Source organism: Dipodomys spectabilis, unplaced genomic scaffold (assembly GCF_019054845.1).
Source record: "Dipodomys spectabilis isolate Male_0828 unplaced genomic scaffold, ASM1905484v1 ptg000163l, whole genome shotgun sequence".
In the NCBI taxonomy this organism is placed as follows: Eukaryota; Metazoa; Chordata; class Mammalia; order Rodentia; family Heteromyidae; genus Dipodomys; species Dipodomys spectabilis.
Window position 1 is genome coordinate 16,093,258 of NW_024870840.1, and position 12,605 is coordinate 16,105,862.

At 40.4% G+C, this 12,605-nt stretch overlaps 1 protein-coding gene across 3 annotated transcripts in view; it reads left to right on the forward strand.

The window, feature by feature from the left end:
- The first annotated feature begins 1,083 nt into the window (after nt 1–1,083).
- Ric8b (RIC8 guanine nucleotide exchange factor B) overlaps nt 1,084–12,605 on the forward strand; it is a 104,973-nt gene continuing 93,451 nt past the window's right edge. For 2 of the 3 annotated variants that reach the window (XM_042693246.1, XM_042693248.1), the window contains exons 1-2: nt 1,084–1,299; nt 9,581–9,628. In XM_042693246.1, the coding sequence (XP_042549180.1) occupies nt 1,216–1,299; nt 9,581–9,628 (132 nt within the window). In that variant the 5' untranslated portion in view covers nt 1,084–1,215. The remainder of the gene's footprint in view (nt 1,300–9,580; nt 9,629–12,605) is intronic. The other variant, XR_006149518.1, reaches the window with a different exon arrangement.

Consider the following 12,605-nt stretch of genomic DNA (forward strand, 5'->3'; position numbering starts at 1 on the left):
CTTAGCCTTAACCTTCCTAGGCACCATCACTATTTTATTAGGTGGTGTGGCATTTATGGGCAAGGAGATTAGAGGTAGCAGCCATCCTTCGGGGGGAAAAAGATCTGGGTTCTGATCTCGACTTCCTTGACTTGTCCTGGATCGTTTGTTACACACACACACGGACTGTGGAAAAGAGTGGATGGATGGTATGGAAGTCACCCAACAGATGTGGGGCTCATGCATCAGCACAAGAATATGGCAGAGATGATTGACGCAAAACGTCTCCAGGTTCCCCCCCACCCGCCCATGTCTAGGCAATTGCCTGCAGCTCCCACATTACCGAGGGCCTCACACCAACCACCGCACCCAAGGGCGGAAGGCAAGAATCCCAGAGACCGAAACCGCTAAGCCAGAGCAGAGGGGATTAAGTTGGGTGCTTGACAGCTCGCAACCAAGAGGCGGCACTTTCCCAGGACGGTCAGCTAGGAAGACCCAGTCACGTCTGGAGCTCGACATTCACCACCACCACCGCCAACAACAAACAACCCTCAAGCATTACCGCAGGTCAGACCCTCCCCCTAACGGTCTGCCAGCCATCCCTGGACACTCCATTTCCGGCTCTTCCCAGGACTACAACTCCCAGCATGCCCTCGGCGGAAGTCTTTCCCCGCCGGGTGACTACTAATCCCGGCATGCCACTCGGTTCTCCAGTGAGTTGGATGGAAGAGTTGGAGAGGCCCTGTTGTATGCCGGGAATGGTAGTCCGCAGCCACTGGCTCACAAATGGGCGGGGAAGAGCAGGGTTGCTCTTGTCCGCTGAGGAGAATGATTCATAGAGGAGAGTCAGGAGAGAACCGTTCAGCCTGTGGAAGCTCACTGCAAAGACCAGACTCTTCTCCGAGGCTGGGAACCGGAGCACCAGCAGGGCCCTGGGCCTGAGCCCCGCCTCAGAGCGTTCGCCTTAGGCCTCCGCCGAGTCCCAGGCCTGGTCAGGGGCGGCCGCGAGGCAGCGGTTGCTGGGGGAGCGGTGACGTCGCGGGGTGAAAGTTGAGGGGCGGTGACGTCGGGCCTGCCCGGGCGGAGGCTGGCGGGCTGGAGACTGGAGGGAGGGAGGGAAGGAGGGAAGGAAGGAAGCTGGGAAGGAGCGAGCGGGCGAGCGGGGGCGCGAGGCGTTTACCTGGAGGCAGCGGCTCGGGCGCGCACGGCGGCCGCGGCTCCCCCGCACCTGCGGCCATGGATGAGGAGCGCGCCCTCTACATCGTCCGGGCCGGCGAGGCGGGGGCTATCGAGCGGGTCCTGAGGGATTACAGCGACAAGGTAAAGAGCCCCGGCCCCCTGCGTGCCCTGTCGCACCCTCCCCCCCCCCCCCCCCAGGCCGCCCTAGGGGCTGGCTTGTCGCATCCCGATCCATCCCCCTCCCCCTCATTCCGGGGATGCGCATTGCTTCTCCCCCAAAAACGTTTCCGGCTTGGGCATGCGTGTTTGTGCCCCCAGCCCTTTCCCATCCGTGCACCCTGCATCCCCTCTCTCCTCCTCCTCCCTCGCTCCCACACTTAAGAGCCCACTCCTCGGATTCCTATTCCAGCAACCTGTCCCAACCATCCTTTTCCCAACAGTGCGAGTCACACCCCCAGAATCCGTAGACATGCTTCTGTGCCCTGTGCCCATCTCTTGGATGCATAAATGCATGCGAGGCTTCCTCACCTGTATAGCATGGCGGGGGGTGGGGGGGCAGTGATTCCCTGCAAACAAAAAACGACCAACAACAACAACAAAAAGCCCTCAAAAGACCACGGCCCTTAAACATGCACGAAACACATCAGCAACGATGGCAGTGCTTTCTGTACCCACACCACTGTAGTTTTCAAGGCGTTGACGTCTCTTATGTGGTCTCATTTGATCCTCAAAGAATATATTTATAGGGTAGATGGTATCATCCTTCCCATTTTATAGGTGAGGAAACCGAGGTGCAAAGAACTGAAATCACACCCAAGGTCATGGACATAATATGTTGTAAGTGGGTGGAGAACCTAACTCCTAATGATACCTATTATTTGTATCGCATTAACGGCTTTCCTATTCATTATCTCATTTAATCTTGACAGCAGTCCTGTGAGGTATTATCTATGTTTTGCAATTGAGACTCTAGATGGATTAAATAATTTGCCCAAGGTCATACTTGGGAGCCAGGATTCCAACTGAGGTGTCTTCCAGCTCTCCATTCATTGTTTATCCTTCCCACTTTACAACTCTGCAGTGAAATGGTGTCTTATTATAAATCCCAGTCACTTCTCTGAATCTCTAAGAACCGTTAGCTTGTCTTTACTGTTCCTTCCAGGAATTTTACATGTTCACTTCAAAATGCAGCATATCACACCTCTAGTTTTTTTAGAAGACTGCTTTATAGGAGTGACTTGACTGCTCTCTTCTGTAAAAACACACCCAACACCAAGTCACACCCTGTACATAACATCTTCCTTTCTTTTGCCCCCCATCATGGTTTCCCCTTCTGCTTCTGTGTCCACTACATATATACACTTTCGTATACTTTGTATTACTGAGCTGCCAGTACGCCATTTATGTCCCTCATAGCAAAGATCCAAAAATAAGACACAGTCCTTATTTGTGAAGAACCTTCCTTCCCATTTAATCCTCCCAACAACACTGTGAGTAGAGTATAAATGGTAAGATTTTATAAATGGTAAAATTTACAGTCATAATGTAGTCCTTAATCCACATAGCCAATGAAAGGACTAAAGTTTGAATCTGATTTTTCAAATCTTAAGTCCAGTGTTCTTTCTGCTCTGCCTCTTTCTTTGGGAAGCTGCATGGGCTGTATTCTGTTCACATCTTTGCCCTTCACTTTCTGATACGCTCTACTGTTGAGCATATTTGCTTAATTTAGGAGACTCATTTAATGTGTAGGTGTGTGGTGTAGATGATGTTCTTTTAACTTGATTTATTACTGCTTTCCAGAAAAGATATGAACCAGCTACCAACTTATTTCCCAAAGAAGTATAATAGAGAATGTGTCCATTGTCTCAAACTAACTAGTGTTTATTTAGTACTTACTATGTGTCAGATACCCAGCAATAAATAGACTTTCTTTAGGGGAGGGAGGAGGAAAAACCTACACCTGGAACTTAATACTTTCTTATATTTCTATTTTCCTTCATGGCTAAATTTGACACACACCCATACATTTACTTTCTCTAAATTTTCTCTTCCTCTCCTTGATCTTCCTCCAGGTTGGTTTCTACTTGTGATTCCTTCCAGCTTTTGTCAGAGCCTAAGTATTGGACATTTCCAGATCCGTCTTTTTCATATTAGGATTATTTATTTATTTATTTTTTGCCAGTCCTGGGGCTTGAACTCAGGCCCTGGGCCTGTCTTGAGCTTCTTTTGCTCAAGACTAGAGCTTGAGTCACAGCACCACTTCTGGCTTTTTCTGTGTATGTGCTACCCAGGGCTTCTTGCATTCTACCACTAAGCCATATTCCCAGTCCTGCCTCGTAAGCATTGCTTAAGGTGATATCCTGAAATGCTTTAGAAGATTCCAGATAATTGCACTTTTTGGCCAAGCCAAACCTAAGGATATTCTGATTTTATAGAAAGATCTGTTTAGTCTTTGAGAAGAAAGCTCCATGTAATATAAGTATGATAGGTCTAGTACAAGATAATAACTGAGCTTCATATTGCTCTGAAGCTTTGCCCCTCAGAGAAAGAGAAACTTGCAGGAAGATGAGTAGAAGGGAAATACTATATCAGTAGTTAGGAAATATGAATAGAGGAATGGAAATAAACTGCTTGGCTTTGTGGTATATGGAATCTGACACCCTGAAAAAAGCAGTTGGATACCATGTGCTTATTTTCTTATCTGGAGCAATGCATTTGGGAAATTTTTGGAATCAGAAGTGATTATAAGATATTAAGAAGTCCAAACAAAAGAGGAATGAATGATGTAAAGAAATGATAATTCACTGTTTGGAAGAATAAAGAAGGGAGGTTCGTTATGTTTATTATAGCTAATAAAGACTATTTTCAAGTATTTTAGAAGGTATACTTGACATCAGATAAATCCTAGTTCTATTCCCAACTCTACCATTAATTAGCTTCAAGATTATGGATAAGTTATTTAAGGCTTTTGAGTCTCAGTTACTTTATCTGTAAAACAAGGATAATACTATTTTTCCTCTTAATTTATTTTGTGGAATAAGTTAAATGAAGAATAAAAGCCAAACAGTGAGCACAGTACACTGAGGAGGTGCTCACTTAGTAGGTTATGAGAATAATAGCCAAGGTAATTCAAGAGGTTGTGTGGTCTGATACAAGCTCTGGTTCCAGACTGCCTAGATGCTGATCATTAGTTTAGAATTAAGTAGTCTAGGACATGTTGTTTAACTTTGCTGTGCCTAGTGCTCTCATCTGCCAAATGAATAATAAAGTATCATATCATAAGATTGTTTTCAGAATTAAGTGAGTTACAGATTTAAAGCATTTAGAACAGTGTCTTATCACCAAGGAAGTAAGAAACCCATAACTGTTAGCTTTGAACAACAAAGTTAGGAACCACAGGTAGTACTGAGTTGACATAACACAGTAAGAAATTTAGGTGTCTACTCTTTCTCCCCTCTCTTTCCTCCCCCCCCCCCCCGGCTTTCCCGCCACTGCTTCCTTAACCCCCCCTTGCACCTTCTAGTGGGTGTCATTAGCATGGCATATCCTGTACAGTGCTCAGAGCAACAGTTCTGTCTGACTCTAGAAAACATCTAATTTCTTGCTTCATACATTGATCCTGTTATCTTGGGAAAGGGAATATCTCTATCCCAGAAAGAACAGAAGAGCTTGTCTGTTCATCTACACATTGACTTGGAACTAGAGAATTTTTTTAAGAGTAGTTATTCCTCCAAGTTCACATGTTAACATTTATTGAGTACCTGATACACACTATTATATTTTCCTAAGAACTTTCATGTCATCACATATAATCCTCTCATATTAAAAGTTATAAGGCAGATGTATTTTGTTTTGAATAGGCAATTGAGGTTCAAAGAGACAAAGTAACTGTATACAAAGCTTAAGTTATGGATCTGCTCTTCAGATTCTATGCCCAGGACTCATTATGCCAACAAAAGACTGATCAAGCCCTCGGGTTCGGAGTGTAATATCCTGAATCCCAAGATTTGCTGGACATTGATTGAATCCCTAGCATATGTGAAGAGCATGCTTTGCCATCGAGCTGCCTTTCACACCCACCAGTCAGAATCACAGAATCACAAAGTGGAAAGAATCTCAAAGACAGTTGGGTCCAAACTTCTCTTTTAATAGGTGAAGAAACTGCCTAGAGTCATGTCATCAACTAAGATGAGACTCAAGAGATGGTTTGACAGGTATAGAAGCCACCTGGGCATATAGCTATCCCGTAGCAAGCTCCATCAGGATTCTACTGTGGAAATAAGACAAGTTTGTGGTTAAATTAAGTTACTTAAGATGCTGTCAAATAGGTTGATCTCCAATAGTAACTTACAGGAGAGGGAAATTGCTACAATAGTACTAAGGTCTTGGTTGTTTTTTTGCTTTTTTTTTGGGGGGGGGTCCTGATTGATAGACACTTAATATTTGGGACAGTTCTAGAAATACAGCCTCTACATTTGAATGAGGTGTTTGAATATACTGGGCCAAATAGGAGGACTTTTTGCTTTCCAATTTGAGGTTGAGTTCTATCTTCTGAGTCACCCTGGGTTTTTGCAGAGGTGTACACTTTCCTTTGTTGCCTTGTTCTTTTTTCCAGATTGTAGTGCATAACCTGTTACTCGATTCTCAGCAAACTGTTGATAAAATGCAGCACAGCCAACTCACAGCCATCCTACTTAGGCCTGTTTTCTTGCATTGGTTCTGTTTAAGTATAATCTTTACAAATCTAGGAACTAATTCCTAGTGTTCTAATGGCTTATTATTTGGCCAGAGGCAACATGATAACAACAGTGGCCATTTAATGAATGACTACCATGTGAGAAGAGCTGTAACTTAAAGGAAATCTGAAGTGCCATAGAGTTGGATGACTTGACCAAGGTTGTACTTAGACTGGACTCAAACTCAAGGTTGTTTAATGCTTGAGAATTTTAGAGCCTACTCATAGGGTACAAAACCTATATTCAGGAGACTTCATGGGTCTCTGTGTCATTGAGCTACTCTAAAACTTGGTCTGTAAATTGAGTCATGGTTTGATTCTTTAGTTTATATTTGTCTTGTTGCTCTTATTCCTCTGGAAATTAAGGGTATAAAGATAAGGTGGTTGACTGTTGACGAATACTCATAAAAGATATTTATAGCTAGAATGCTAGTTCTCTTTCTCCCAATTTGAGCTTTAGAAAAAGGAGAGAATAAGGATTATAGGTATTGAGTACATTCAATATGGTTCAAATTTGCTAAAAGAAGCTAGCCTTGTAGATGCCTACATCTATTAGATACTACTAATCTGAGAGAGTTGAGCTTCTGAACAGATTGGTACATTCAGAGTTTAGTATTTAATGCCCTACATGTCAGTGTAGTTTCTAATTAAGCCTTCATGCTGGTCTGACAGGGCTTTTGGAAGATAGGCGTGTGTGCACACGTGTGTGTGTGTGTGTGTGTGTGTGTGTGTGTGTGTGTCTCCATCTCTCCTGGGGCTTAAACTCAGGGCCTGGGCACTGGCTCTAAACTTTTTTGCTCAAGGATAGTGTTCTACCATTTGAGCCACGCCTCCACTTCTGGCTTTTTTGATGGATAATTGGAAATAATAGTTTCATGTTACTGTCCAAGTTGGCTTTGAACCATGACCCTCAGATCTCAGCTCCTGAGTAGCAAGAATTGTAGGCGTGAGCCACCAGAATGTCGCTTGATTTTTTTAATGTGATTTTATGATACAACCTTGCATATGAAAAGCAACAGAAAAATTAGCCTTTATACCATTCTAAATTTTCACCTAAAAAGATTAATTCTACACAGGAAATACTTAAAAGTATATTTCTAACTTAATGGGTATCTTTCCAAAAGAAGATAATTTTTTTTGTGTTTCCTTGTCTCCATAAAAGCCAAAAAAAAAGTTTATGAGAATCATTGTATATTAAGAACTAGGCACATTTATTCCAGATAATTTATCTAATTACTGTTTTATGTAGAATGGCATAAAATTCTTTTCTTTTGGTTTCTAGTACAATTATTCAGTTTCATTTGTGTTAAATCTTTATTGAGCTTCTTTTTATGACTTTGGCCTTATACTGGGTGCTTTAATGCTACTTTTTTTCCTACTAAATATTAGGTCTGTAAATTCCTAAGAATATCCCTCAGGTTTACAATTTATTCTTTCTTCCTTCCTTTCTTGTTTATTCATTTCTTTATTTATCTTTTATTCTTTATTGTAAAATAACATATTGTAAAAATAACATATCAACAAAGAGTCTTTTTTCATTGCTGTATAATATTTTATTAGATGGACATGGTATGTTCAGTAGATTAGTGTTACATACACATTTCATCAGTCTCTTCCTGGATATTCAGCTTGTCTCTCTTCCTTTTGCCTTATTAAATAACACAGAATATGCTTACATACATAATTTATGTCTCCTGGATGATTTCATTAGGATAAATTCTTAGGAGTAGGCGATCTGGGTCAAAGAGGATAAATATTTTTATGGCTACTAATATGTATTGCCAAATCATTTTCCCTTTTAAGGTTTGTGTCAGTGTTTACTGCCACCAACAAGATCACGCCTAGATTTCGATACCCACTCCTCACTTCCTTATGTTGTTAGTCTTGCTTTCTTCTGAGTTAGCCAGGGCTGGTGAGCAGCTGCCTAAAATATTCTTCCTGAATGCTGTTCATTCCTCCTTCCTAGTTTTCTCCTGGTTGCCTGTTATTTTAGGTACATATTTTTAAATCTATGTCCTTACCACCTAACTTCACCCATCTTAATTGTTCACCCATCTTAATTGTTCCATGTCCATATTTAAGGCAGTCTCCGTGAAATTTCCTTACGTGGCCTTCATATCTTACCTTAGCTTCCCTCTAATGATTTCTTAAATTCAGAACTGCTTCCTTTTCTTCATCTCATTTAATTTCAAAAATGGCTACTCTACAAAGCTGTCAACACAGAACCACCTGTAATGATGCTATCTTTAGTACTTAATGTACTTAATTCCTGGTGGGTTGCCAGTACCCATTTGTCAGAGTGGCCAGTAAGGAAAAAATACAAAGTAAAAATAGAGATGTTCAATGGAGTGGGTGTGTTTTGTTTTTAGGGTTTTTTTCTGTTTTGTTTTTGTTTTTGCTGTTAAAGGAAGGTGGAAGAATCATAAGAATACTTGTTTTTCTTGTGTGTGTGTGTGTGTGTGTGTGTGTGTGTGTGTGTGTGTGTGTGTGTGTGTGTGAGAGAGAGAGAGAGAGAGAGAGAGAGATACTGGGAATTGAACTCAAGACCCCATGCTTGCTAAGCAGGTATTCTACCACCTGAACCACAACCCTCTAGTCCCTGTACTTTCAGTTTGTTTTCCAGATAGCGTCTGGTGCTGACTTTGCCTGAGCAAATTCTTCTGTCTCCACTTCCCAAGTAGCTGGGATTCCAGATGTGTACCACCACACCTGTGAACACCTGGTTCTCCTGACTGAAACTTGAAAGAATGAGGAATTATGTGCTCTGTGTTTCGGGTACCCCTTTCCCTCCTTATCCCTTTCTTAAAGATACCACTACTCTTCATGTGCAAGCCAACATATTCTGTTGTTCTCTGATTCAACCACAAAGTAGAAAATACATTCCCAATCATTTCAGGAGAGTCTCAACACTCTTCCCTTTCAATAATTTTTCCCCACTGTATCATTGGCATCAACATCATCATGATAACCTGAGTATTTAGTATATGCCAGTCAGTGAGGTGGTGTTTTAAATGTCATAGTTGTTTGGATCCTCATAACCATCCTGTGAACTTATGTGTGCCATCCCTCTCTGTTTTCATATGAGAAGCCCAGTCATAGTTACTTGCTTGAGAGCACAGTTAGTTAAGTGGTAGAGCCATGACTTAAACTCTCATTCATTCAGGGTGACTCTCTAAATATCAAGTTTTTATCTGATGACTTTTTATGGCATAGTAAAAAGAAAGAAAGAAAATGTAAACTGATTAAGATTGGGAAGCCTTTTAAAATCTCAGTCCAGTCTATTTCTCCATTCTCATCCTCCTCTGAATCCCGTCCCTTCACATGTGTCCCATATAACAGTCTCACAGAGCTGATTGTTTCATGACAGTTTCACACACCTAAGCCTTTATTTTTGTGCGGTTTGTCTCCCGACATACTGCTATTTATCCCTCCCAAGGTCCAGGTTCTGTATCTATGCTATGTAACCCAAGTTTTCCTTGACAGTTACTGGCTTGATTCTCTGTACTCCTTTGTATGTATTTCTGTTATAGTGATCATTTATTTATATGCCTATCTCTTTAATAAGAATATTGTGATATGGGAAAGCAACATTTTTACAAGGAAGATTATGTCATGTATTTTGTTGAAAAAGAAAAACAGTCAAAATCTATGTATTTAAAATGACGCTGTTTCCTTTTTTCCCCTCAGCATAGGGCTACTTTCAAATTTGAACCAACAGATGAAGATAAAAGAAAGGTAAGTTTTAATGTTACTTTGTCTTTTTCCCTGCCCTCTCCTCTCCTACACACAACAACCCTCTGTTATTTCATTCTTGACTTTTTAAGCAGTTGGCCTTTTTCCATCTGATGATTGTTGATGTTTTTTGTTTCCCTTCAGTTTGTTTTTTAGAAACCCCAGAAAGAAAGAGAAGGGCCAGGTTTAATATAGGTTATACATAGCTCCCTCCTGCTCCATCCCCACGGCACTATTAGAATCTCACACATCAAAGGAAAAGGTTGCCTTTATATGGTAGCCAGATTCCATGTTGTCCAAATACCTTCTTGATGTAAAGGGTGACCCAGCAGGTTACATTTTGGGGAAGCAGCTGTTATACTGTTTTCTCTCAACTACATAGTCTTCTCAGACTGCAGTTATTTATGCTGTTAGCAGTCATTTCATCACTGGCGTAAGCAGAGAGGGAAAAGGAGTTCAACGATTTCACCCATAGAGGAGTTACCATAAGAGAGTGTGTTCTGAAATGTGAACATGTGATATATGCTTGCCTGTTGAGGTTGCCTGTGGTTGCTTTTAATTGGTTATTTAAAGCATGATGCTACTAAGGATAAACTTACTAGTTTTCCCATAGTGTTTTGCAGGGCTCCCTGCATCTATCCCAGCCTCATAAGTGCCAAAGTCAGGTCAGAAAGTATATCTGAATCAGCATGAATCTGTCATTGTTGCTGGAAACAAAAAATCTTATATCCAGTACTTTACTGATAGTGGATTAATAACACTTTGAAATCATCCTTTTATTGACTTCTATCCCTATATCCAATATGTATACCTGTCTTATTTTGCCTCCTAAAATTTCTTCAATCTATTCTTCCTTAACTTTTCTTTCAATTCAAGCCTTCATCTAGATTACTACATCAGTTTTCTAACTGGTCTTTTATTTTCCAGTTACATGCCCTTCTGGTTGATCATCCATAAGTTGTAACAGCAATCTGACCGTCTCATTCTTAGCCCTAAAACCCTTCAGTGACTTTCTTTGCCTACAGAGTGAAATTTATGCTTCTTAATGTGACACACTAGGTACTCACTCTGATCTGATCTCTGTGTACTTTTGCAGCCTATTTCTTTCCCTTGTATTTTATGTTCTACAACATGAAACGTTTATAGTTACACATCCATATATGTCCTTGTTCTTCCTATTTTTGCATCTTTTATGCCTATTTTTTTTCTTTTTGCAATCTTGTATTTTTTTTTTTTCCTTTTTACCTGGTAGTTCCTCCCGAGGAAGTTAATTCTTCCTGCCCAGCAAATCTCCTTTGCAGTCCAGTTAGGGTAAAGTTATCCTCTTCAATGTTTCCATAGTATTTCATGTAAATCTCTAACACGAATACCTTATTTCATATTACGTATCTATATCTCTGAACCTAAGTCCCTAAGGACTCCTGATAGCAAGGTACTATTATTTATATCCTCAATATCTGGAAAGCCTAGTACACAACTATTCAAAAATATTTACTGAGTGAGTGAGCCATGGAGTATAAACTTCAGAGATTTCAGGAGACTCTCTTTTTTATCTAAACAATGTAAATAAGATGACTCGAGATTGTCAACTTGGAATGTGCTCTTTGGGTTTTTCCCAAGACAGGCCTGCTCAGGACCAATCCATTATCTATGGACTTAGAATTTGGGAATAGGTCCAGTGTATATATTTTTATAGGTGGTCTTAAAAACTATATACATTAAGTAGAAATGCAGAATGGCACGACCCTGAAGTGGAGAAAATGACAGGATCCACCAAAATTACAGATGCTATTGGCCAAACTGTCATTTAGAAATCTATCCTGTGTGTAGATTGAACTGAAGTAAATAAGTTATTTATTAAAACATTGTACATAAATAGCAAAAAATTCAAAGCAATTTTTTTGTATCTGAAGAGTATCTGAAAAAAACTGCCACATTTATATAAGGGAACGTGATGATATACTAAAAAGTGGGAAAAATACTATTACATGCTAGTAGGAGAAAGGATGGGAGGGGAAAGCAAAGAAATAAAAAGAACACATTATTCAACAAACTCACAGCTATTTAAACAGAAGGCAACTGCTATTTCTTTAGTTGGGAGAACTCATCCTTCATGGTATCACCCAATATTGGTGGCTCATACATGTAATCCTACCTACTCAGAAGGCTGAGAACTGAGGATCATGGTTTGAAGCCAGCCCAGGCAGGAAAATCCATGAGACTGACTCCTGATTAAATACCAAAAAGCCAGAAATGGACCTGTGACTCAAATGGTAGAAGTACTAGCCTTGAGCAAAAAAGCACCCTGGCCCTGGGTTCAAAGCCTAGGATCAGCAGCAAAGAAAGAAAAGAAAAGAAAGAAAGAAAGAAAGAATGGAAGAAAGATTTATAATATCTTCTATAGTCCTTTTACTTGTCAAAATAAGTACATTAAGACAGAGATCATACCCCATCTAAATTTTAGTTGAGAAGAAGAAATTTCTCATAGCTATTAGTAAAAGCATATTTATTTTGTGAAACAGAAAATCCTTACATTTTCTAAGTCTTTTCATCCCCTCAGCATCTACATGATGCCTGTTTCAGGACAGCCTTCCCCCAGGACACTAAAATTCACAGACATCCTTGTTCTTTATATAAAGTGATACACGATTTACATAGGAAATTGTGACCCAGAACCTTGTTTGGTCCTTTTTTGTACCTTGAGACATCATTTAGAAAACAAGACTTGAACTGGAATATAGCAAAAGAAATTAGCAACTAGGAGTGCTTAAACTTCTATCAAGCAAAACAAAACATGTAACTTGCCTATATCTCCTCATAGATTTAAATCCATTTCTAGATTACTTATAATGCCCAAAACTATGTCAATGCTTTGTAGATAGTTGCTATACCATATTGTTTAAGAAACATTTTTTTAAAAGGAGGTACATATTCTGTACACATAATTTTTTTCTAACTAGGTTTTTGATCCAGAGATCAG